The sequence below is a fragment of the Rhea pennata genome, chromosome 1 (genome assembly GCF_028389875.1).
Source record: "Rhea pennata isolate bPtePen1 chromosome 1, bPtePen1.pri, whole genome shotgun sequence".
NCBI classification, from domain to species: Eukaryota; Metazoa; Chordata; class Aves; order Rheiformes; family Rheidae; genus Rhea; species Rhea pennata.
Genome location: NC_084663.1, coordinates 148213745 through 148241338, shown reverse-complemented (window position 1 = coordinate 148241338; position 27594 = coordinate 148213745). Strand labels below are relative to the sequence as shown.

The 27594-nt window shown below is 45.1% G+C and overlaps 1 protein-coding gene across 8 annotated transcripts in view; it reads right to left on the bottom strand.

Moving 5' to 3' along the window:
* MAP4K4 (mitogen-activated protein kinase kinase kinase kinase 4) overlaps nucleotides 1-27594 on the bottom strand; it is a 165704-nt gene that overhangs the window by 66032 nt on the left and 72078 nt on the right. For all 8 annotated transcript variants that reach the window (XM_062601611.1, XM_062601612.1, XM_062601613.1 and 5 more), the window contains exon 3: nucleotides 24230-24286. In XM_062601611.1, the coding sequence (XP_062457595.1) occupies nucleotides 24230-24286 (57 nt within the window). The remainder of the gene's footprint in view (nucleotides 1-24229; nucleotides 24287-27594) is intronic.

Below are 27594 nucleotides of genomic sequence, written 5' to 3'. Positions count from 1 at the left end.
GAACAGTTTGCAATGCTGAGAATGCAACTTAGAGAAACCTAATCCTTTGCAGCACCACAACGGAGTATCAGAATTGGGAATATGATATAACATAGTTCTTAAATAAAACAAACACAGACTTCTTGGGAGGGAAAGCCTAAGCTGCTGAAAAGACTTTAATCAAGACATTCAGTAAACATTTAACAAGTTCATATACAGTCCCTCCTAAATCTTAACATAGGAGAGCCCCTGCTCTGTTACTACAACCCATCTTTCCAGGGGTCTTTTACTGAGCTTTTGAGCTTTGTTATCCTCCAAACCAAAGACCTCATGCAAGTTTATTTCTCTTCTATTTCTCTTCCCTGTTACTTTTTCCACTTCCAGCATTCATTACACCTATCCCACTTGAAGAGCAAGTCCTTCTTTCATGTACCTCCTCCTACAGACTCTCCCCACCTTAGAACCAGCGTGTTCATTTCTCTGCACTGCCCTTCAAGTCCTTCCGAAACACGCGTTTCTCCAAAGGCCTGCAGACTGTTCACCCTGCAGGAAGAGCGTTCACAGTGCCACGCGCTAAACGTTTCTGAAGGAACACTGTAGACATCCTGGAACTAACAACGTGGGCGCTGACCTTCCCCCTTGCCCCAATCGCTGTCAGGTTGCATCTCAACCTCTGCACCTTGTCTGGGCTGCCATGCAGAGTAAGCCCACAGCGGTTCATCATTTACAAGCTCTCTGCAGCCCATCTTGTCACTGCGAGCTGCCCATGAGCCTCTGAACTGCTGCCAGAGTCAGCACGTAGCCGAGCCGCCAGAAGCGGCCGAGCACCAACACCCCGCTCCGGCACCCTCAAGTACAGGGACTGCAAAAGACAGCTGGGGTGTCTTTTCAAGGGTCAAAAATCTCAGTTTTGTCCAAACTGGCTAGGAGAACAGGGCTGCTCCTTCCTACCGCATTTGGTTACCTTCAGTTACAAGATTTCATTGAGCAGGTTGAAAACCACACTTCCCAGTGCATTCAAAACAGAGAGAGCAGCGTGTCCGTTCGGCACAGCCCTCTGCTGCGTGCTCAGGCCAGCATCGGAAACAAGAGAGAAAACGAGCCAAAATCTTCGCAACAGAGCCATCGCTGAGGCTGCCGCCATAAAGCAACAATAAAGTTACCAGGACAAAAAAGCACAAGGGACAGAGAGCTTTTAAAAAGGGTCCCAGTGTTGCCTGAAGGAGCCTGTGTAAGCACTATTGCGTGGACACAAGATGGTATCACATGCACACAGGAAGGAGCCAAAACCACTTGAAGGAAATGCTTGTCTGTTATCTCCCCAAAACTACCTCCCCTGCCGACTGCTCCGACAACAGTGTTTTCTTTCTTGCCTGACGTGCCCTTGGTGCCTTTGCTGATCACTGCATGAGCTGCGCTGCCGGCAGAGACCGCACTGCTACCAACCTCCCATAATAAAACCCCAGGACCATACAGGCTTTCCAGAAGACAACCAAGAGAGCAACCTCTTTAGGGCAAACCTCTTCAACCATTTCCAAGGCTGGCCCCTTGATCCTTGGTCACGATTACTCAAGGGTTTCCTGCTCAAACTGCATGTTTATCTCAACTACACAAGTCAATCGTCCATCCTCGGAAGCCTGAAGCTAGTTATGCAACAAGCTTCTACTCACATCTTCAGCGCTCCCATAAAAGAGGAGGTTTAGATCCTTCTTACATTACTATTACTCACGTTAAAAATGCCTGTGACTGTACACTTGTATGTCTGTTTTCAGATTTTTGCAATCAGGGCAAATCCTTACTAGCAGATATCAAAAGTAAGTCTGCATACGAAGGAAACAAATGAAAACAATTTTGCTTTACACAAACTCCGAGCTCGACCAAAAACAGGAAAGACAGATGACAAAGAGAAAATCATCTTACGAAGAAAGCAAAGAAGTTGCATGGCATTTCTACTCCCAGTCTCAGCATTCACTTAATGCCAAGGAAAGCAGCATCTCTGGGACATGACAGGGGCAGGTTTTCACAGTACTTGGCCCTTGTCCCTGCCCCGGCAGTGTCCAACCCTGGCATGCCACCACTTCCACCTGGTTCCACCTGGACGAGCAGGTTTCCTTCCCAAAGGGGGCCGACACACGGACACCTCTTGTATGTGCAGCCCAGACCGTGCTGGGCCACTGCCTAGATGCAGGAGCTGGGAAAGGCTCCTGAGTCCTGTGGTTTTGATAGAACCGAAGAGAATCCATGAGAAATTAAAGTTCTAGTTTGAAACAAAGCTTAAGCTTTGAGGGGGATGGGAAGAAGGCAAACATCTGACAGAGGAGAGAAAACAAAAGGCTGAAATTACTGGAAATGTTGTTCTACGTGCAAAATACCACATGGAAACTCTATTAACAGATATCTAAGATGGGAAGGTAAAATATACGTCAGAAAATGGCAGTTCTGGCATAACATGAATTGTCTTCTGGTATATATGTCATGATAACCTATAATTACATGAACAAGCTAACAAGTGCCTGACAGAACAGATTCACTCAGTACATAGCTTCACACCCCAACTGACCGACAAGTCCCGTACACGAACGGGAAAAGAAACTTGCGCAACCCCCTCTTTCATTTTGTACACTGAATGAAACCCAAATGCTGAAAAGAAACAGTTTGCAATCGGGCAACCAAAATCTGTCATCTTGCACAGGTGAAAAGGAACAGAACAAATAAGAGGAAGCAAAAGTAATCCTGCTCTGGCATCTCCTCCGAGCTGTTTCAGTAGGATTCTTTATTGAAAGGAGACCTGGCTGAAGAAGTAGCTGACGAGGGAAATGCAGAAGGTCCATCACACACCACCATTTCTTTGTCCGACAGCTATAGCCTGGTTAAGGCTGAAGCAAACCTGCAGTTTTGCAAAGCCGAAGAAGCAGGCTGATGCCAGTACTCAAAATCGATCTGATATAAAACAAAGGAACAGAGGAGCATGAACCAGCACCAACGCAGGCGCCAACCACGAGCAGCTGGCAGCTACAAAACTAGCTCCGTCTGCTTCCAGGAGACGCAGTCCTCCCAGTGACGGTCACCCCTCCATAGGATGAGTGCAGTCGTAGGAGGACAGACCCACCCTTCTAAAGGCACCTTTTCCCCCACACTATATTGCAGGAGCCCAAGGCAGCTATGCTCCAAGCTTCAGCATGACAGTTAAGTGCCTAAAATTAGACAGAATGAATCCAGGCCTAGGCCATTAAGGACACCACCATTTTTTTCAAAAGGCCAGTGAACAGTCACTGGAGGTCTAAAAATTCTGTTTATTATTGGCTTAGGCTTATGAAACCAAACTGACTGGTAGGTAGAACACCTTGCTGATCCTTCAGCTGCCCAGATTCCCGAGGTCTTTCAGGCTTTAACTAAGCAAACCTCATTAAAATGTTGCCAGCTACTACATTTTCTTTGCAGCCCACTGATATGCTCATATAAAGCAAAATACTTCACTTAGCAGATAACCTATGAAAAAATAGATTTAACAATTCTTTTTAAAGAAGTCAACCTGAGGTATATCCACCAGACAAAACAAGATCTGGCCATCAAATCTCCAAACATCTAAGGTAACATGTTGGCTTATGAGCTAGCAGCCTGCTCTATGTGCTGTTTTTAACCCAGGCTCTCTTTTACCCACAAAAGGAAAGCTTCAAATTTTTGGGCCACACTACAGCCTCCAGAAAACTCCTTGTAAGTAAGGATTAGTGTGAGATCATAATCTGCCTTATTCAACACAAGGTTTCCTTTGTGAACTGGCCAAGATACGTAAATTACACGAGAATAAAATGAATAGTCCCATCTGTACGTGTGTCTTGCAGAGATGATTGAATGACATAGTGAGAACACACAAGTCCTCACAAGTTTTAATCTCAGGTAATCTTTGCCCAAAGGTTAAACACTTCAGCTGCTCTGGTCCAATATTAGTCACCGTTCAGCCTGCGCAGCTAATCAGCACCCATCTCCTGGGCTTTACAGAAAGTACTCAAAACGCAAAGTGGCAATAGCTACCAGATCAGATCTGACATGTCCAAATGGCAGTTTCTCTCACAAGAAGAGAGGCAGAATGGATCACAGAAAGAAAACTGTGTTAGAAAGACAGTAGCCCACTATCATCTGTTTAAAATACAGGCTTAATACACAGCATATGCAGAGACTGCAGGTGGCTGCAACAAGAAGAAAGAACACAGAAAATCTGAAAACCCATCAACAGTGACACTAGCAAAACACTCTTGTGGCAAAGGCCTGATTTACACAAAGAGGCAAAGACACCAGGGGGACAAGACGACCCAAATTTTATTTCTGGGATGAAAATGAGACCGAACACAGAACACCACAATCATGGAGTTAAGGCGACCGGGCTCCAAATTTTCCAAATTACCATTTTCTTTTTCCCCCCTTTTAGAGGCTTGTCAAATTCCATTTTCTATTTAAAATATTCCCCAGGAAAGTAGTTTCATTTTTTCCACCAGTATTACAAAAAAGCGTATTTCAAAAGCCGATAAAATTAAGTTTTACTCCCACCACCATCACCACCACCACCACTTTTCCCTCCCCACCTACAGTGCTAGATAAGAACAGCTCCTTCCATTAGCTAGAGAGCAGAGGGCTAACACCTGCTTTCTAGCTATGAGGCAGTCAGCTCTATAAAAACACAAAGATTAATTCACCATCCTCTGCCCTAGGTAAGGCTGATAAAACTACTTGATTCTCACTCAGTAAGAAATGGCTTGCTAGTTTTGGTATCAGCAAACGGTGCATTTTTAGCCACGGGTCTGTGGCATGGAGGGAGATGCTCTTCACAGTTGCAAGGTCTCAGTCCTTTTTCCTTAAGGAGAGAAGTCTCCTTCTGAACAATGGCAAATGTAGGCTCATGCCTGATGTCAAAATAGACCCCCAAATTTCTGCTTCTTCACACTCTTCAGCAGCATTCCTGAAGCCTACAACCAACTAATATCTTTGGGCGTAAAAAGAAAAAAGCTACTGAATGAGAGAGCTGAGCTAGTCTGTGGGAATTAACTCTGAGACAGAAAGAAACAACTGGAAAAGTATGGCCTGAGAGCAATCTGACGGCACAGTGATCTCTCTTCAGCTTGCTTGTTCACATAAGAGATAGATCCATATTTATAACCCTAAAGGTTTTCCAAGCAGGAAAGAATAGATACAATTCAGCTCTAGAATATGTCTGTACTTAGAAATTCAGCTTTTTTTTTAAAAAAAAAGAAATCCATTATGGAATGATTTACAGCTGACTGACAAGATGATGATGATGACTATGTAATTATTAGGTCCAATCATTCAAATTACAATTTACCGGCAGACACACAAACTACTTGATTCACAGCTAGCATTTTCTTCAGCATATACTAGCTTCTTCCTAAAACAAGACAGGAGACAGATAATCTCTATCAGTAACAAATAAATGTGACTGCTTAAGAAAGAAATCCAGGGACACTTGTGATGGGCAAATTTCGCTTTATATTTGTGCCAAATCCTTCCAGAGAAAGAACGACAACCAGGGCTGTGACAAAATGCTTTTCCTTTATATTCAGATGAGTATAACAGTTGTTAGTCAGGTACAAAGGTACATCCATGTCTGTGCATACATGATAAGCAGGTTCTTTATCAAATTGGTTGCTGAGGTGGGGTTTTTTTATTATTATTTTCTTTGGTAGATTTATGCTGACTTAGCCACAGCATTTAAAATCCCCCTGCATTGCCAAAGCTCTATAAAGGCTGTGCACTTTAGTGTACAAGTAAGTGTGCTTGGCGCCGTGCCACTATGTACAAAATCATTTTCATACCGCTTGCAGCAGAATGAACTTTACTCTTGGACCAGATGTTTTTGCTGCCGGTGCTGCCAAGCACGCCTGGAAACCTCACAGCTGAGCGGTGCCACAGGAGTGAACTAACAAGGAACAGAGCCACAAGATGCTCATGTCCATCCACCAGGCCAGGTGTTGCAGCCCACTCTCAGAGCAAGGAACTGCTGGCAGCTAGCTAATTATTTACCTGCCTGAGAAGAAAAGCCCTTCTACCTCCATCAATAGAAATAAAAGCAGCAAATACTTTTTAGAAAATATTGCCCCCTCCCCCCAGCTGCCTCTATCCTGAGCTGGGCAGGTAACAAAGAGACCACGACTGACAACTGAGAAAATAGGACTGGGAAAAATAGAAATGGTCCTAATATTACACAGTACGAGTGTGTTTTTCCTGCAGGCTTCCATTTATTAAACAGAGTTTTTCACTTCAAAAATTAGAGCTGCTACAGCATCTCCTCTCTACCTTAAAACCAAGTATCTCAGATCCCAGCATAAACATCTCACTCTTAAGCTCAAATCTTGAGGCTTCCCAACCTAGAGATTTTGTGGCCAAAGCCCTGGCCAAAGTTGAGGATAGGAGTCCAGTTCCCCGTCCTGACCCAGACGCCCAGTGAAACTCCAGACAGCTCACTTCGCCCCGCTCCTGCAAAACTGGGACTCCCTCCTGCCCCGCCAGCCTCCAGGCTTGGCCTGCAAGCCCAAGGGCCTTTTATGATTGTACCACGATGAACGCAGTGCACCCATGGGTGCTACAAGGACAGAAATAATAAATCAGCTGTTCATATTTGTGGACTTGCATGTGGCAGGCACAAAGTGACCCGAGCATGAGAAAGGGAGCCGGACCCCCACGTGCTGGTAAGAAAATTAGCTTCACTCAGTCCAAAAGCGGAGAAACAACTACCTTGATAGCGCCACTCCCAATCAACCACTAAGTCCATAACAGTCTATAACTAAAAAAAAAAAAAAAAAAAAACTGTGTTAGGAACAAAAGAGGCGGAGGTGAAAGCACACATGTACATATTCACACGGGAGCAATGTCTGGGGTGATGAGGGGGAATACTGCTTGTTTGGTTTCATGGCGAAGGAGTTGCTTGACTTCTTGTGCATTACATGTGTCCAAAATGAAAGGAAGACAGAAAGAGGAGGGGTACATTTTGAGTCTACTGAAACATGTTTCAGTCTCTTTCTCGCCCAACCTCTTAGAAAGGTGGTTCAGACCTGAGCAGCCTCCTGCTGCTGCAGGTTACGCCCAGAGACAGGGCCCTCTCGGGCAAGCCTCGAGAGCGTCGTCACTCTCTATCAGTTCCTCACGCTGAATAAAAACACAGGCCCATATCCACACGGCTGCCTCATGCTTTTGTTTCTAGCACTCCTGTTTTTCAAACGAGGTCACAAGCTAGTCCTCCTCCTTGCTCCCGCGGTTAAAAAGTGACGCACAGCACTTTGACAGTAAAACAAACGTACTTGAGGTGTATTTCATTGAAATCCTCCTATACAGAAAAAAGCAGATCTCCTTGGAAAGAATATCATCTCAGCTTCCCCAGCCTCCCGTAGCCACGACATCTCTTGTGCCAAACACAGCTCCAGCCTGCTTAGTGATGCCAAGCAGCTAGCATCTGCATGGGAGTTGCGCTCAACGTCTAACACCTGGAGTAGTGCCTAATTTAAGAATAAATTCAAAAGTCACATGTTTAAAACAAACAACAACAAAAAAAAAACGGAGGGCCATTCTTGTCTGCATAAATAAACAGTCCCCTTCTCAGGGACTTTTCCTTTAAAACCAAAGTAACATTATCACTACAGGGTCTCTTGGGATGATGATTCATAAGCAGGAAAAGGACTGTAATTCTATGCACAGGCTACTCAACCTAAAAGATATTGCAACTTTTTACTATGCTAGCCCTGTAAAATGACAAAGTGACAGTCCGAAAAATCTTTCTTTAATCACTCTGATTTGAAATCAAACAAAGAGCAATTGGACTAGACAAAGGTGTGTGTGTGTGGAGGAGGTATATGATAATTTGCCATCTGCATCTGAACAAGGAAACCCGGCTGTTCGGGAGGATATGCTGTAACGGCACCGGATTTGCTCAAAGCAGAGCGGTCTGCCAGCTAAGCCCCGCACAAAGGCACAGGGCTGCTGCAAACGTGCCAGCTCCCGCCCCATAACCTGGGAAGGGACGCAGGGGCGGTTTGTAGACACCGCTAAGCATCGTGGAAGCAAGCAGAAATCCCCCGCACAGCGGTCGGACCTCTCCAGCAGCTGGGCAGAGGCAGCTACGTGGAAGATCGTGCACGGTGCAGGTCAGCGCCTGCCACGCTGCAGGCACCCAGACAAAGCCCGCGGCAGCTCCTCGCCTGCCGTTCCCTAGTCCCCTAGCAGAGTCCCTCCAACAGGAACATGCAGGGATGTTCCTTAGCTGTACTCTGGCTGGCGTGGGGGGGGGGGGTGCAAAATAAGAGAAGGAAGAACAGGAAACAAAGATAGTAAAACATAATAAATAAAATGAGAGAGTTCTAGGGCTTGGGGTGGGGTTCTTTATTTTTTTTAATTGTATCCCCAGATCAGCTCCATCTGTAGCTTCAGAGCATCTGGAAGTTTCTGTCAAAGTGATCAGTAGCAAACAGCTAGCACTTGTCTTTGAATTGCAGCCATTATGTGCTTCAAAGCTCACACACCACGGAGGGAAATCGAAGAAACTCAGCATCCTCTTGGGGTTGATGTCGAGCCTCCAATCCCAAGCACAATAAACGACTTCATTGCGTGTGCTCTACTTTATAAAAAGGCAAAGCATTTGGGGGGCAGGAGGGGGCTGTTAAAAAAGGCACTACCTCTTTCCATGACCTTAAAAAAACTTCCTCACTGAAAGCAAGGTTGACTGAGGACAACTCTCCACCCTACAGGTGGAGGCAAACCTCTTCAGAGTGAGACATCCAGTTCAGGTTGTCTTTCGTACAATATAGCCCTTATTCCCTCACCTCTCTTAGTTCATTAGTAGCTACATGTCCGTCCCTCATCCCCCCCCTCCAAAAAAGCTTCACTCAGCTGCAGCACATACAGCAATGCAATAGCCAAAATCAAGTTTTCACCCAGTCGCTCTAACACTAAAAGTGAGCATATGCACACGCGTGCCCGCGCGCGCCACCAGCCTGCACATCATGGCTTCCTCCTTTCAGGGAACCGCAGGGAACCACAAAACCACAGGTCTGCTCTTACCTACCCAGATGTCCTAGTGGTCCCACACTCTGGAAGACCTGGTAAGGCATTGTTTTACCCTACACAATGTAAAGATGATTAAAAGGCACAGGTTAAAAGGCAGGAAAAGAATAAATTCTCTGAACAGGAAAGATGCAAGAACCACTCAACACCAACCAGCTGTTATCACAGAATCATAGAATCAGTAAGGTTGGAAGGGACCTCTGGAGATCATCTAGTCCAACCTCCCTGCTCAGCAGGGTCACCTAGAGCATGTTAGACAGGGTTGCATCTAGGCAGGCCTTGAATAGCTCCAGAGAAGGAGACTGCACAACCTCCCTGGGCAACCTTTGCCAGTGCTCCATCACTCTCACAGTGAAGAAATTCCCCCTCACGGTCAGGCGGAACTTCCTGTGCTTCAATTTCTGCCCATTGCCTCTGGTCCTGTCACACAGGACAACTGAAAAGAGTTTGTCCCCATTCCCTTGACACCCTCCCTTCATGTACTTCTACACATTGATAAGATCCCCCCTCAGTCTTCTCTTCCCCAGGCTAAACAGGCCCAGCTCTCGCAGCCTTTCCTCACAGGGCAGATGCTCCAGCCCTCTGGTCATCTTCGCAGCCCTACACTGGACTCTGTCCAGTAGCTCCATGTCTCTCTTGGACTGCGGAGCCCACAACTGGACACAGGACTCCAGATGAGGCCTCACTAGGGCTGAGGAGAGGAGCAAGATCACCTCCCTCCACCTGCTGGTAACACTCTGCCTAAGGACCAGGAGACCATTGGCTTTCTTGGCCACAAGGGCACATTGCTGGCTCATGGTCAACTTGTCATCCACCAGTACTCCCAGGTCCTTCTCCACAGAGCTGCTCTCCACAAGGTCAGCCCCCACACTTTGGACTGGTGCCTAGGGTCATTTCTCCCTAGGTGCAGGACTCTGCACTTGCCCTTGTTGAACCTCAGGAGGTTCCTCCCTGCCCAGCTCTCCAGCCTGTCCAGGTTTCTCTGAATGGCAGCACAGCCCTCAGGTGTATCAGCCACTCCTCCCAGCTTGGTAGCATCAGCAAACTTGCTGAGGAGGCACTCCGTCCGCTCATCCAGGTCATTGATGAAGAAGTTGAACAGGATGGGACCCAGGACTGAGCCCTGGGGGACGCCACTAGCCACAGGCCTCCAACTAGACTCCACACCTCTGATGACGACCCTCTGAGCTCTGCCTTTCAGCCAGTTCTCAATCCACCTCACTCTCCACTTGTCTAACCCACACTTCCTGAGCATAACATCCTAGGAGGATGTTATGGGAGACAGTGTCAAAAGCCTTGCTGAAGTCAAGGTACACAACGTCTACTGCTCTCCCCTCATCTACCCAGACAGTCGTTCCATCAGAGAAGGATATCAGATTGCTTAAGCAGGATTTCCCCTTGGTGAATCCATGCGGGCTACTCCTGATCACCTTCTTTTCCTCCACATGCCTGGAGATAACATCCAGATGAGCTGTTCCATCACCTTTCCAGGGATGGAGGTTAGGTTGACCAGCCCCAAGTTGCCTGGGTCCTCCTTCTTGCCCTTCTTGAAGACTACAGTGACACTGGCTTTCTTCAAGTCCTCAGGCACCTCTCCAGTTCTCCAGGACTTTTCAAAGATGATGGAGAGTGGCCTGGAAACATCTGCCAGCTCCCTCAGTACCCGTGGGTGCATCCCATCCGGGCCCATGGATTTATGGATGTCGAGCCTGCCCAGAAGGTCTCTAATCCTATCCTCCTCAACTAAAGGAAAGTCTTCCCTTCTCCAGACTTTCTCCCTCACATCCAGGCTGCAGGATTCCTGAGGGCTGCCCTTAGCAGGGAAGACTGAAGCAAAGAAGGCATTCAGTAATTCTGCCTTCTCTGTATACCCTGTCACCAGGGCCCCTGCCCCATTCGGTAGCGGGCCTACATTTTCCCTAGTCCTCCTCTTGCTGCTGATGTATTTGAAGAAGCCTTTCCTGTTGTCCTTGACATCCCTTGCCAGACTCAATTCCAAATGGGCCTTAGCCTTCCTCGCTGCATCTCTACATACTCTGGCTGCATTGCTATAGTTCTCCCAAGTAGCCTGTCCCCTCTTCCACATTCTGTGTATTTTCTTCTTCTGTCTGAATTTGGCCAAGAGCTCCTTGCTCACCCATGCAGGTCTCCTGTCCCTTTTGCTGCACTTCTTACTCATAGGGATGCACCGCTCTTGAGCTTGGAGGAAGTGATGTTTGAATACTAGCCAGCTCTCCTGGACCCCCCCTTCCTTCTAGGGCCTTAACCCATGAGACTCCACCAATTAGGTCTCTGAAGAGCCCAAAGTCCGCTCTCCTGAAGTCCAGGGTTGCAATCCTGCCCGTTGCCCTAGTTCTTTCTTGCCGGATCCTGAACTTCACCATCTCAATGTGGAGCTGTTACTAGCATAACTCAAAGGTCAGTGTTGTGCCGCCGCGTATCAAGCCTGGGGAGAAACATCTGGCTCTACACACCATGTGGGAAGCAAATAGGTGTCTCACGCTCAAGCCAGCCCTCTAGCGATGGCCAAAAGCTCAAGCAGCCATGCAGGTACTCGTTTTTAGTGGAACAAGGAGAAAAGCGTAGACAAAAGAGAGTCACCAGTACACAATAAATTATTGCTCATGAGCCAAGGTAGATCAAAACAGGCAGCTTTCAAGGAGCAGGTAACAGCTCATGAAGCCATGCTAGCTTGCAACTGTTTACCACACTCCAAGTAGCTGTTTGTACTCCAAAGACTCATGATGTATGGGCATGTTGTGAATGATCATGGATTAGGCTGCTAATCCAAGACAGGGATCAGTCCATCATGAGTGGTTCTTAATTAAGCCCCTTGCAAAGGAAAAAAACATGAAAAATTCACAAGACAGTAGGCATGGTACTAAACGTCACTAACTTTTTTTAATCTAAAAAAAACTAAAATCCAACTTTTTGGTCTACATTGTGACTTTACAATAGGCACAATCACTGCTGTCCACCAATTATACAGCTCGTGAATATTCTCGAGTTTCCACAACTACATTCATTCCATGCTGCAGAGGAGACCAGTTAAAAAACATCTTCTTTTTCTTCTTAAGAAAAATTTCATCCAGTTAAATGCCAGCCCATGTCAGTCCCCCTCTAGATCCAGCACTGCCTCAGGGATGCTACTGTGGCAGAAGGTCTTTCCTATCAAAGTTTATAACACTGCCCAAATCCACTGACTTATATTCTCCTGCTTTGACAACCAGCTTTTAAAATTTCAACTATCACAGAACTTGCTTTTTTCTTTTTTTTTTTTAAATCTGCAAGTGGTAAATCACCAGATGCGTTATATGCAACAACGTTAAAATGAGCACTGTTTCCCACAGTGAAGTCTGCAAAAACATTTATCTTAAACCACTTTGAAACTACTGCCAAAGAAACTGATGATTTAAGTCTTATCTAATTAATATCTAGAGGAAGAAAAAGCAATATGCACGGAATTAGCAATGGTAAAAGTAGAAAGCGAGGGCAGACTGGGCTTTTGAAGCAAGCATATGTCTTTCATAGGTAAACCATCTTCCCTTTACCTGCATTGAACTGTTAACAGGTTGTTTTCTTTTGCCATTCACTAGCTAAAGCACCAGCTAACACAGGATTAACTAGGTTTGTATGCCTGCAAATATAGGGCAGAGTCCAAAACGTGGTTGACCTAGGCCAGCCTGCTGTAGGTCACCTGATGACAGTCAGCTGGCATGCACACCTCCTCACCACAAGTTTTGCCCGCTCCACCATTAGCACTGACCTTGCCATCCAGTGATTCTTTGCTTCTGACATTATCCTGAACACTGGAATCCAGAATCACAGTAAGTGTTATGGAAATGGTCCAATGAAAAAAGTGAAGTAATTTCTGAGGCAGGCAAGCGGGCTAAAAATATCTTGCTGCACAGTGGAAAGTATTAGAGGGTGGGGGAATCCCTGCCTAAGAGCTTCAGACTTGGTTCTTTGTTTCCTGACCTACAGGTGTGGAGCACCACGCGGGCGCCTTCAGGGGCCACTGCGGGTGGCTCGGAAAGCCGGGGGAAGGCGCTGGGAAGGGACTTGCTGCCAGTTTTCCTCTGAGATGCAAGAGGAGACCCTGCAAAGCAACCGCTCCGTGGGTGCGGTTTCCCGTCCAGCTTCACCATGAGCTGCTGCTGCAGGGCCAGCGCCCTGCTGCAGCCTTCCCACCCCCCTTGGCCTGCCTCAACCAGCCCCTCCAGACCCACCGTGAGCTGGTGCTGGAGTGCAAGCAGGAGAAAGCTAACCCATACACACATAATATATTTCTTTGCTATTTGAACTTTCTGAACTATGGGATGAGACAAATGCCAGCGGTGGCACAACGGAGAGGGCCTGAGCATGCAGCTGGGGAAGGGGGAGGAGGGAGGCAGCGCTGCCTCCTCAGTCACGGCCAGGCATTAAATTGGCTCTGCTGCATTGCAAAGCCTCATCTTTGAGGGAAAGGACAGAAAATAGGGGGAAATCTCTCGATACTGTCATGCCCGTGTCAGGAGGAAGCATTGCAACCACAACAGCGCCGTCTGAATAGTTATAAATAGGAGCAGCAACTGCTCCTCCTGCCTTTCCTGTGTGTAGAAACCCTTGGATTAATTCATATGGGTGTTTGTTTACATCTACAGCTGGATACAAGGGAAAGAGACCAAGTGTGCGCTTTACGTGCTGATCCGTCCGTTTTTGCCAGAACGGCGCAAATGCCAGCGGGTGAACCGTCTGCATTGCAAATCCAGGATTTGCTACGTACGCTTCCCAGGCTGTTTTAACCAGAAATGAGTGGCAGCAGCAGCTCTGAAACAGGAACCAACTTTACCCTCAGGAACTCGAGTTTGAGTGGAGACCTGTTTGACAACACAGCCCTCCCCGATCTATATAACTCGGTACAGCCCCTATCGCCCCTTGTAATTCACCCACGGCTTCATAAAGCCTTTACAACTTAAACAAGTTGTTTCAAACTGCCACAGCAGGAGAGGCTTGCTCCCACGCTCACGGCCAAGGCTCTTTGCCCGAGCAACCATTACTTGAAGGAACATGGGTTGCTGATTTTGCACCAGGATTTCCACCTAATTCTTACCAATTCGTTTAACACTAGAAATCAAGCGCTCAAATTCAGTTCAGAAAGGAAGAGCTACAGTGGCAAATATCCCAGCTCTGGTGAAAAACTGCAGAAACACCTTCACACATCAACCAAGAGGCTTTCGTGATGGCCTCCCCACCATCCTGCTCAAGCGAGAGCAGAAGAGACGAGGGCGCTCGACTCCTGCCGTACCTTCTGCATCAGAGACACGTTAGGTGCAGCACTTGTGGACACGATGCAAAACCCAACCGTAAGGTGCTCCCCGCACAGGAACGGTAGCTGCTTCCGCAGCCGTTTCTCTCACTTTGCAGAGACACCGCTCTCTAGTCGAAACAGTGGAGAAGTAAAGCCTGATGTGAAAAAATTACCTGGGAACCATCTGAACAAAAAGAAGGGATCCCTTCCTTCACCAGATTCCCCGTCTATTCCAAAAAACCCCACCTCTGCTTGAAGCAGGGTTTTACTAACAAGAAAGAAGGCAAGGACTGGAAAATGAAGCTGAACTGTACGTTTATTACGAAGCCGCAATCCTCGTAACACAGTGACAGCACCTTTGCGGTTTTAGTTTAGCAGCAGAAAATGTCCTCTCTTTGTGTGAGGCTACATAGAGCCCGTTCACAGGGCTTTAATCTCTTTTGCATTAAACCCAGCTAGAGGAGTGTACACAAGCCCCGTGCTGAAAAAGGGCTTTAGACATCTTCAGGACAGGAGACAAAGAGCATCTTCTCCTGAACGGATCAGCTGAACTAGTTAGCACAGCAACTTCATGGCTCTCCCAACACTTGGCACAGCCACGTGCTTCCTATTGCATACTACGAGGTCGGGCGCAGGGGAAGAAGAATGCTTTCCTGCTAGGCTCAAGGGGGGGCGTTAATCGTAGTTACAGATCGGCTTAGAGTACAATGAATTCCCATATCCTTCTGCGTTAGCACTTTCCACCATAATCTCTAGTTTTAGGAACTGGGTTTTAAAACTGTGCTTTAGCCAACAACTCCCTACACGATCACTCAAACTCTGTCTTGCAATAGGAGCCCTGTCGAGGGACTTAGGGCAAATATTTTTCTCTCATTAAACATTAGAGAACAACATTGTTATTTTATATCTACAGATACATGCACACGTTTTAAAAAGCAGGCGGGGGGAGAAGATGATATGAGATAAACTCAGATGCACAGTCCCATCTGTAAGCTCATAAACTAAAGAATCTGAGGAAGATTTTTGAACGCTCAGAAGTTGCTTGTGTGTGCCAGCCTGCGTGAATTCTTACAGCTGCAGCATTCTCATGAAAGCATTAGAACTTCTCCTTAAAAAAAAAAGAAGAAGAAGAAAAAAAGAAAAAACAAAGTTATCTGCCTCCTCCTGCTGATGTACTACAGCACAGCGGCCAGCTGACTACTAATGGACAGCGGCTAAGTTCTGCCTACCACTGCCAGGGCAGAGGCAATAAATTTCACCCTCTCTCTTTCTCTTCTCTACGCCGCCTGCCCATTTCCACATACCGTGCTGGGAGCTCATATCTTTGGAATTTCTCTTTCGTTAAGCTTGGCTGAAGTTGGCCAGTGGATTCAAAAGGCATTTGGTGGAAAAGACGCAGCACACAAACGCATTATCACCAAGAAGCCTCATTTCCTTAGGAAGTCAAGATAAAAAATATGGAATGTCACAGTAAAAACAGGAGGGACCCAGAGGCAGGTGGAGTTTATGAAACTACATTAACAACAGTCAAGAAAGATTACGTTTCAAGCAGATATAAGTCCTCTAACACAAACAGCAAATTAATTCCCATACCTTTGATCCTAATGCCCAAGCCTAAATTTAGAGTGCACCTCTGTAAAAGAGTAGCTCACCCTGAAACTGTGATTTCTTGCTTGCCTATTCAGATAGCAGGAATATGCCACAGCAGCAGGTTTCAGCCTTGACACTCGCTAAAATTAAAGCACAACGCTCTGTCACAATTCTCCTTGTCTCCATTCTGTCCAAACTGACAAGAGCACACATGTTCTAGCACTGTATTGACAGAGTTGTGTTGTTTTCCCTGAGTAGACAATATGTCTGATTCACCAGTGGTAAATTGAGCTGTGCTGTGTATTTGATAGAAATTATATGAAATGCAGCCCCATGCTTTTTGTTATCATCTGCACACAAAACATTTCTGTTTCCCATCAACACTTGACCGTCTTCAGGCACTTCTGACAAACAGCGCTTGATAACACAGTGGTAAAACGCGTCGAGGTCGCCTGCATGGACGCTCCCATCAGCTCCGAAAAAGTGCTCCATCATTATGAGCAGATTACTGCTCAAATTCATGTCAGTGCAGGCATGACCAGTAGGCTAAATATGCTGATTGTGAGAGCATCCACACTCTACCTACACAGAGCTTTCACCACTTGCTCGCATTAGGGTCCCAACTTCCCTAATACAGATGCTAGCAGCCATTCCTTTGAAAAACATTTGAAAAAAATCACACTATCATTGGTGACTTTCCCAACAATGCAGGGTCTCCAAATTATTGCAGGTACCAAGTTCACATATTGCAGGAACATATGGGCAGGATTACAGTTAAATACCTGAGTACTGCCTTCTTGGGAACTATAAACAGTACCCAAAAGCTGTGATTCAAGCACCTGTCCTACTCATTAAAACAACAGTGATAGTCACCATTAGCCACGTGACTCACCCTGTGCTTCTGAGTGTGTCAGTATAGTTTCATTACCAGACCAAGGGAAATAAATTTTTAACAAAAAAGTCTACACTTGGCTAAAGAGCTCAAAACTTGCACACAAACCTTTATACGGACCAGTGCTCCCACCCCTCTGCCAATGGAAGCATTCGAAAATAGCATGCTATTTCTCAGTATGCTCTAGGTACATAAGCGCTTATTGGCCAGCAATAACAGATCTCAGCAGCTCAGTTCAGCTATGGGGTATATCCTGACCATCCTCTGTTGTGCTGTAGGAGGATGCTACCCAGTTCTCTTATAGCCAAGCTGTGCAAAACATAAAAGTTGTTTTCCTGAAACAAGGAGATTCGACTGCACTCTAGACTACAGCGAAGCTCCCTCTCTGCGGCCATAAATTCAACTAGTACAGTCTAAATTACCTTACGATTTATGGGGCAGGAGTGAAACATTTTCTAGTGGATAGCACAGAAGCCTTGCACATCAGACCTGGCACGAACACACGGATGAGGGGAAGGCAGAGACAATACAGCACTCACTGCACCTTCTTAATACGGTGATTCACGATCAACCTTGAGTATGAGGCCAGCTCTTGACATCAGCTGACAAGCCGTGCAACAGGAGTACGACTGTAAGAGCCACATTAAGCCTTCGCAGTCAAAGCTCTTTTACTGCTGACAGATGATAGATACTGGTGAAGCAACAATGATGCCCTCAAGGATTTTGATGGCAAAAGGAGAATATCTGTTTCTTCCAGCTGTGAAGTAGTACTCAGGTTCCAAAACAAAGCATGTTAAAAATCTGTGTGTGTGTGTATACACACACATATATGTATATATGCACACACACACACATATATATATATTCACAAGGACAGCTGAAAACCAGCTGCACATGCAACCAGCTTTCCATCGGATGGAAATTTTTCACTAAGAAGAAATTGTATGCTAGAAAAAGCAGGTATAGAAACAAACATCAAGAACATTTTACATTTTCCCTCAACCTCCGTTGCCGTTTTTTTCTCCGACCAAACAGCACCAGCACGAAGGTGCTCTTTGCAGGGAACATCACAACCCAGCACCTTCTAACTAGCTCTCTCTAGCTGATTCAGGCTGCACCAAGCTTCCCAAGCTGGTTCGCAACAGCCTGGCCCGTCCTCGAGGAGCCTGACCCACTTCCTTGTGGAGCTCTCCTTCTCCAGCCTCCCTCTTGCTCTGCCGCTACAGAGCAAAACTTGGCATCCTCCTCCTTCCCAATTTTCGCTTCTCCAGCCTGACAGTCTTGCTAGCTACCCCAGGACTCTGATTAACAGAGTGAAAACTCGCACTTCATACAAACTGGTGCCAGCGTTGGAACCAGTTCCAGGAAAACTCCAGGAAAGTTTCTTGGATTACGTCCAAAATCTCAAAACTGACTAAAAGCCAGGTGTTAGATGTACTTGCTTTGCTGGGAGATAAAGTCATTGTTTCTAGTTGTCAGGCTCTCTTCACTACTGGGGACCAAAGGCTGCCCAGGATTAAATGTCTTTCTCCTCCACTACACCCGTAAACTTGCAGACTAAGTGCCGATCTGCCGCACATGGACTATGGCCTAACTCTGACGTTGCAAGCGCCCCGCCAAGCCAGCTGTACTCCACTGTGCGTCCCTCTGAAGGAGGACAGCCTTTGCTTGGAGTGCAGCATTGGTGTCCATCCCAGCAGGGCATCTCAAAGAGAAGCCACCAGCACAGAGCCGACACAGCTCCAGCTGAGGCTTGCCCCTTGTCACGCAACATGGCAAGACTACTGCAGCTCTGTGATTTTCTCCCAAACTAGATACCACAGCTTCAAGGACCTTTTTGTCCTGCTCTGTTTTTGTCTGAACTGCCATAGAAAGCTCACAACAGCTTTTGCATTGACCCAATCGCTGGAACAGACCAGAGGTTAATCGGCTCCAGGACAGACAGGACCAACACATAGGAAAGGTGTTTACATACTGTAAACACCTTTCCTGTTTCTTCCTCTTCCACAGGACCGATTTTTTGTTCTGCCAGATAGCTGCTTGGCCAGAGACTGCAGCATTTTGCACAGACGGGAACGAACCTCGCGCTTGACAGACAAGCCTTCAGGGTGCTAGTCAGAAATTCAAAATGTTAGGTTCCCCAACCCATTTTCCACATTTCCTACGATGAAGGGACCCAGCAAAGGCTTGTGGCAGCTCTACTGACTTCAAGTTTGCTTTGGCTAGCTTAGCAGTCAGGTACAGCAACAACTGATGCAGAAAAGCTTTGTTAGGAAGCTGTGCTAAGCCAGGTTAAGCAGCGTACTGTTGCCCCCATGCTACCGAGCCAGGCCCTGCTTGGCCTCGTCAGGCTGGCTTAGCCCCAGCGCTACTGCACGGGGCAGTGAAGATTGGCATTTCTCAGCCTTTTAAGGTGATGCATCAACATTTTATTTTTCCTCCAAAAAGACCAAGATTCATGATCATTTTCAGGTTTTCACTGGGGTGTTAGAGGGAAGAAATCAGGCTAAACTTCTGGTGTTTATTACTTCAATTTTCTCCTCATTTGTCTATCTGCAAGCATGTGAAAACACATGCATTTTATTTATCTGACTTCTTTCTGCAGACCACTTTTGAGATGCCTTATGGCCCATAGATACAAAGATCATGGGTTATAACACCATGTAGACCATAAAATACAGGCTTATAAGAATCAAAGTGACTTGCCTGCTACAGCAGATAAAAAGCAATCAGCAGAGTTGGGGAGATGTCAAAGCTTAATTCAGTAACTTTTACTGACTGGGTGGGTACAGGAGATGTGCCGTGTTTCTATGCAAGCCTGGAGGTTTTGGTTTGGGGTTGTTAATTTTGCTGTATAACATGCGCAGAAAGGGAAAGACAAGCAAGCACTAAAAGCAACCGAACTTCTTTCATAAATCAACAGGATACAGTATTCAGATGTTTACTTAGCACAGTGTTACACAGACTAGACTGGACAAGTCATGAAACACTGGGCACAAGAGCTGAGAAATGTTGCTATTAAAAAGGCATGCGGAAAACTTTCCTAAAGGATGCCAAGAGCGAGCATGTGGGAAGAGGTAGGAGGAAGCAGCAGCGGGGGTTATAATAAATAGAAAGTGATTGCATTTTCCTCTCAAAATTAGTTACTAAATATTTCAAACAAAAGCATGTCTGGAAGTGGGACATAGGATTGATACTGGATTTGACTCTGGAGCTGAAAAGCTCCAGGAGTTAAGCAGATTCAAGCTTTCTGTTTAGGGTATAATGCAAGTTAACAGCTTAGATGCAAGTTAACAGCTTAGATGCACACAGATTTGCCAAGTAAACTTTTGCTAAGTTTAAAAAAGATTTTTTTTCTTCACAAGCAAATCAGTTATTCTAACTAGACCGTGACTGCTAAATCTTACAGCATACTTGTGTTGCATCTGAAAACATGGTTCACTTGGTATGCTACAGTCCTACAGTATGAAGCAAGTAACTTCTGGAAACCTAACAGTATGGTTAGTAAGCGCCCTTTATGAAGGGGTCAATCCCGGCTAAACCAGTCTCTTCTAAAACAAAGTCCCATAAGGAACTGAGACCCTACAGTAGAAAGATTAAAGATAGCCTCTAAGAGTCTCTCAAATAAGGCCTCTCCCTACCACATGCACGCAGTCTGAGATTAATCCTACATATGTGCATTTCAGAAAATAATTTTTAAAGCATGTATATGCTGATAGTTCATGCTGTTCCCCTTTTACGGTCATTGAATTCTTTCCAACAACAGAATAGCTTTCAACTGATGAAGGCTGCTGTTTGTTTTGTTTTTATTTGTTCTGTGCTGAAATGAAAATTTTTCACCCTATATGTGCTTCAACTTCACAGCTTCAGCTTTGATCTACAAACGCAGTTCTGTAAGAACCCTTTTCTTAATTTAAATTTAATTTTAAAATCTGCACACCTTTTCTTAATTTGTTTAGAGAGGAGGGAGGGCAAAGAGACAGGGAAGTTTTATGCATGTTGTCCCCTCAGTGTTTCAGGTAGCAGTACTAACTAGTCATAATATATTCAAAGATCAAGCTGATATCTTCAGCCCACCTCCTCTTTTCTCATCCTTATCATTATTCTTTTCAAAATGAAAATCAGACAGAAAACCACAAGACAAGCAGAAAATGGTGAAGAACACTTCAACAGTGCCATACACAGTTTGAGATAAAATGTTTCTTCCAGCTTCTCTAGTTGGAGGTTATACTACCTCATTTTCTTCATGAGAAACAAAATTTCTTCAGAAAAGCATTCTTCTTGACTTTGACATTCCTTCTGTTGAGTAATCAAAGCTCTGCAGCGCAGAATTGATGTAATCTGAGTGATCCCAAGCAAAGCAAGTATTGCAGAATTGGGCCTTGAACTGAAGATTTCTGAAGATTTTCAGAAAAATGAGAATTTGAGGTTTGCACACACAGCTTGCCAACACCTTAATGCATTACGGGCTTGGCAAAACAAGCATTGGATAAGAGCTGAGAAAAAATGAAGTCTTCTGTCTGTTCCCAACACAGGTCAGACAAAATAATCAGATATCATCCACAGCACCAACTGAATTTAAGCCGAAAGATATAACATTGCCAGGAAAACATTTATAGAGGTACAAATCATCTAGAGCTTCAGTAGCTACCCATCAAAATCTCAATTCCAGTTTTGTAGAAGAGTTTCCATTCAAGCCCCTTCCCCCATCTGCATATGCACAGTTACCACTCGTCTGTGAGTGCAGTCTACATAAACATGGCTTTTGAAGCAGGGTGTGAATGTAGATCTGAGGCTAAGCTTCCTCCAGCACTTCTTTCAGGACAGTGCTGGTTGCAGCAGCCACATCCTCTCTCTGCCTCCCCATCCATCCCTGCGTTCTCTCCTCCTACTCTCTCCTTAAGTTGTGGTGAACTAGAATAAGGATGGAGCTGCTTTAAATGAGGACTGCCAGCCAAAGGAGATGTTCACGAAACCGCACCTCGAGGTACTCAAGCAACGGCTTGATGATTAACGCCATCTCTGGCAGCAACGCCTGTCTGAGCTATTCCTGCCCCACCGCCGTCGGCGCCTCTTTTCCAATCTCATGCCACCTTTTTCATAGCGACGGCACAACTGTTTGCAATGTCATGTGCTAAACTAGATCAGGGAACCAATCCAGGTTATAAATAACCGAAGGATAGAGAAGCGTGAGGGTATTTTTAACCTAGAAGCCAGGCCTGTTCACTGATCCAGTTCACCATCTGGCCCCAGAGGCAGTTGTGCTGGGAGGCTGCACAAGTGCTGGATGGCAGACGGGGAACGAATGGCTGCGGGCAGCAAGAGTGGATAGAAACATCCTAGGGCCGCATCTGCCACTAAGAACCCGGTAGATGGAATAGCATCGCTCATGCCTAGTGTTAGAAAGCAGAGCCGACTTAGCATGACTTGAAAGAATTTACACCATGTTTTTAGCCTCTAGAGGCATATTACTTTGAAGCAAAGCATGTGAACCACATTGGTAAAGAACTATGACGCTTCTAAGTTGCATGGGGCCAACATGTCAAAATTCTTCAACATGTCAAAACTCTTCCCTCTGACTGCCCTTAATCCTCTAAAAAAAAGTAATAATAAAAAACACTGCTCTGTGAGATAAAAAAGACAGTGTTAATACAAAATTAGTGTTTCAAAAACTGTCAAAAATTACAGAAAGTTTCAAAACATAAGCCATCTCCTGCAACATGAGCTCAGCCATACCATACACAGCATTTTTCAATTCTTTTCCTTTTGCTCTGAAACTTCTCAATTACAACCATTTGTGATTAATATATACTATTAAAAACAGAGAGTGTGTGCAGTACAGCCAAACTTAATGTTATGGAGGAAGCTTTCGTTCTGCGCAGTCCAGTAAACTGCCTTATTTAAAACTGCTTGCTGCACAATGGAAATATCTGCTGCGCAAAGCTGCTGGGCAAAGAATATTCACTTTAAGTCAATGTACCTTCATCCTTCCCTGTTTTGTCTATCTTAACTGCAGCAAAATGGTACTGCCTCTTCATGAAGGCAGTCTTTGAAAATCTCCAGCTGAATATTGATTTTTATCAGGCTATCTTACAAAGCAAGAATGTCTTGCTCTTGGCAGACACAACAGCTTAAGTTAGAGATCAGCAGTCACACTGCATCGACTGATCACAAGGAGATACAGAGATATCACTGAAGTCCTATCAGTTGACCTGTACCTGCCTTCTTGCTTCCTTCTCCTGCCTGTTTTCCCACAGCTCCTCATCCACACTCTGAGAAGCCTGTGTCCAAGTCCATTTTTACTTGTTGGGGCCTATGCACACACTATCAAAATACGTAACAATCTGCAGTGATAACCCTGTAGGAGTTTATGCTTAATATAATCAGCTTCCCAAAAGACCTCTGCTTCCTGCAATGCACACTCTGAGCATTGCCTTATATTAGGGGTAAATTATGTTAAAAATATGTTCTTAATGTATTCCTTAAATATAAGATTGAGGAGTTTAGTAAGATGCTTAGTTCCAAGATGCACAACCTTTCTTCAGAAGTGCACTATCAGTTAAATGTTGTGCATATCACACAAAAGGACCTCATCTGATTTTAAATTGGAAGCTGTTAATTTACAGATGTAAATCTATATAACACAAATGGAATCAACACGGAATAATGCATGCTTTTTCTGATTTGTTTTAAAAATGTACTTTACATTGATTGCTTTCTGAACAGCATAGCCTACACATACAGGACATCTAAGGATTCAAAAACAGGCATATATTTTTTATTTCTTTGACTGGGTTAATTTCCTGTCTTTCCCATCTAAAACTCCACAGTAAATCCCTTTGGGTCAGTTACAACTACTACTTTACACTGCTGATTTCTGCCAGCAATCTGCTCATCATTCCAGCAGATGTTTCTGCTTTCAGGCTTCTGGGAACTTTATTGGACCCATTTCCTTTAAATAAATGTATACCATTTTTAGGCTGCAAATGTACCAGGGAAACTACTGTCCTCTACTTCAAGCAGCCTCCTCACCTCTTTCGTCTGTAAGGCAGATGCAAGAAGAAAAAGAAAATAAAATAAAGAAAAAAAGAAAACAAGAAAACAAGAGGGAAGTGGGGAATCTGTCCTTTCCTCCTCCTTTCTTCTGAGAACTTTCTGAAAAGGAAGCTCGTGCTCCTACGTTCTGGGACTAGTCAAAGCAATTTGTGTACAGCAGCCTCTGGCCCTCACGAACACATAGAAATCTCATAAAAGGCATATGAGCTTGACAGGTCAGGTCCTACAAACAGCAAGCAAACGTTCAAATGCGAGAATGATGTCCTTAAAAATAAGTATGACTTAAGCCATCCTTATGCCAGCCATTACTGTTCAATTTTAGTCAAATTGCTAACATAGCAGAAGGTTTCTCTACTCACCTCCGTAACATCCATGACTTTGATGGCTGCCAACTGACCCGTTTTGACATGCCGACCCTGCAAAACAGAGAGAAACGTCAGCACCGGTGTGGTCACCCCACCACCTCAACACACACAGAGCAAACATTCAGACAGGAGCGCCTGACACGGGGTTTTCCCCATCGCTGCTGGGCCCTTCTCTTCTGTTACTTCATGTTAAGAACAATAATTAATCCAGATAGCTAAAAAGAAGAAAGTTTCTTTTTAAACTGTTCTTACACAAAATCTTGGAAACTGCTTTTTTCTCCACATTGAAAGGATGATTAGAAAGATTAAACACAAAAAGAACGTTTGTACAATTTCCTTGCTGTTTACTTCTTGCAGGACATTGCATTGACATTCAAGAATAATTATACTCCAAGAACCGCACATTTTAATTCCAGGCATTGGTGCTTGGCACCTGGGTGATACTTTACTGGGTAAACACAAGCATGCTCAGGTGGTTAAAAAAAAAAAACGTTCTCTTTGGTTTGGTCTTCGCAAGGCAGGAAGATGACAATATCTCTCCCCAGCCACCCCACACTAAAGGTACACGCACTCAGTGCACCCTGAGCTGAATTAAGAGATCCCAGCTACTGCGAGGGGGGCTCTTATCCCTCCCTTACCCCACTGCCTTCCTCCCTTCCCGTCATATATTTTTCCGATGAGCATCGAGCTCATTCTGGTGCTCACCTGATCATGTGATAAGCTGATTTAGGTCACTAAAATGGCAGAAAGTTAACAAAGGGGAGAAAAAAAAAAAAAAAAAAAAAAAAAAAAGCCTGCAGGAGGAGCAGCAGATGCAGATCTGGCAAACGGAGCTGGTCTGCTCTGCAGTCAGAGGAGAGCCAAGGCTGGCACAGGGGAGCGCGTGGCTGGGAGACGGGGAGCAAGGCGGCCTCCTTCCAGCCCTGGTGAGCCGTTAATTCAGCTCAGCTGACTCGTGAAACCATACCCCAAAACTTTATTCTCCAGTATAATTTTACAGGAGGTTGGGCCATATAAATTAGCTATTTTTTTTAAATAGGCACTTAGCAATGGTTTTAGCATGAGTATTTTCCTGCCCTCCCCTTACACACAGCAGTCCACACAGACTTCCAGTCAAACAGCCTGATCTCCCAATGCTTTTCCCAAACCCCTTTCCCCAGTTTTCCAGGAAGACGCATACCAACTGCCTTTCTAGATTTCTCCTCACCCACAAACAAGGAATGAGGAAAAAAAAACCACACACACACACAACAGTACATTCCACTAAACTCATAGTTCCTCTTTACAGAATCTTTTTTCTCACCAATTCTAAGTTTCCCAGGCAGAAACCCACACATGTATATATATTTTTTGATGGACATTAATGATACACTTTTTCCTGGAGTAACTTCGTATCTTTACAGTTTTCTCAAGGTTGGCACCCCAGAACCAAAGCACTTCAAAAAACTGGCTTATGCAGAATAATCTAGGCCCCTTCATACCTTTTCACATCTACCATGTAGGTAACGTCCACTTACTGCTGGTGCATTACAAAGAATTCGGATCATGTGCTACAAAATCACAGCCCCCATTTTCTTTTACAACTTGTAAGTGCTGCACTCTCCCCTTATTAACCAATCCACATGCTCTCTATAAATAAATTACTCTACCCAGGCTTCTGCCTATTCTGTAAAGTCTCTTTATTACATGCATTTCTTTTTATAGTTTGGTCTCAAGCTAGCTTGGATTTCGAAACAAAGCTAGGGTCCTAATCTAATGCAATGGGCAAGGCTGACCTTACCTTCACCTTACTTCTTTTTGAACCAAAGCCTTTCAGCAAGCCTGAGAGAGCTATAACTCAAGTTTCCTATTTTGGACCTCTGCCTAATGGCAAAAGCCTGTGGTCCTCTCCTTAAGAACTACCACCACCAAGGGAAGAGGAAAAAAATGCATCACACCCTGGTGGAAAAACGCCTCCTCTCTTAGCTCTACCCCTCTTTTCCACTGCTCTGTGGAAGGAAGAATGCAGTGTAGCATGGTTTGAAGTACAAAAAGAATATGCTAAAGATAACAGAGGAACAAGGCCATCTCGGGGGAAAAAAAAAAAAAAAAAAAGAAAGGCAATACTGAGGGGGACTGAGGAAAAGGAAACTTTTTAAAAACCCAAGATATCATTCAGTGTTGATTCTGCAAAAAATCAGGGATGCTAAAACAATGGCAGAACACACTCAGAATATAAAAAGTGGCACACAGAAGAACAAAGAATGTAGCGAGAAATCCACAGGACACCACTTGTTTTACGGAAAGTTTGCTTTACTTGTCATTTTGAATCTATGAACTGCTGCTGGGCTTGTCATTTCCAGAGAGAAGCCTGAAGTTTCCCAGGGCTCAGTTTCACAGCTTTGCTGGAGAAGACATTCCTCTCTGTGAGACTGGCCCGCTCCGGATGACTAATACACACCATCCCAACTGTCCTTCCCCTGCAGCTTCACGGGCTCCTGCTGATGCCCCTGCCATTCTCTCCCAAACCTTGGGCCACAGCAGAGCGTGGCTACTGCTAGGGTTTCGCCTTGCCATTCCTCTGGTGGGGAGGGGAAAGGCATCTCGATAGCCCTCCTAAGGGACTGCAAAGCAGGGGAATTGCAGACTGTGGGAAATGTGGGATTCCCAGTATCCCAGGCCAAATTTAAACGCCGGTCGTCTTCAGAATATTGTCAAAAGTTACTCCAAATACTCTCACAACGTATGGAGCACATCAAATTCTAAGTATCCACAATGTATATGGGATAGTGGGGGCCGGGGGTGGCATGACAAATTGATTTATACGCGAGAAGTAAAAGGACAGTTTGAAGCCACATTCATCTTATTAAAAATATTTCCAGAGGGAGGAAAGCAAGCAAACATCCCAAGCCCAGCACATAAGCATGAGCAGAGTTTTTGTTTGTTTGTTTATCTGCTTAAGAGCTCTGCTCAAGAACGGACTTGTCAAACTATTAGCACACTGGTATAATTTTGCTTGCAACATGAAAGAGCTAAGTATTCATGCTTTGGCAACTGCTCTTCAGGTTTTCATAGCCAGCTTCTGTTCTGGAAAGATTGGTTCAACTTCAAATAAATAAATAAATAAAATCAAAAGGGGCTGAATGCTATGAAAGCACTGTAGAAGTCACAGATGGAAGAAACCCTTCAAACTCAATCTACTTGGATTAAAACTTTTTCAAATCCAACTCCCAAGGCACTTCACAAATGTGGTAAACATCAAGGCCCCATCCACACACAAACTCAGCGACACGACCGCCCAAAACTCCAGTGGGACAGCATTTTTCTTGCAGAATGACACCCCTGTGCTAGCGCTGTCTGGAGTCGCGGTGCCTCAGGGC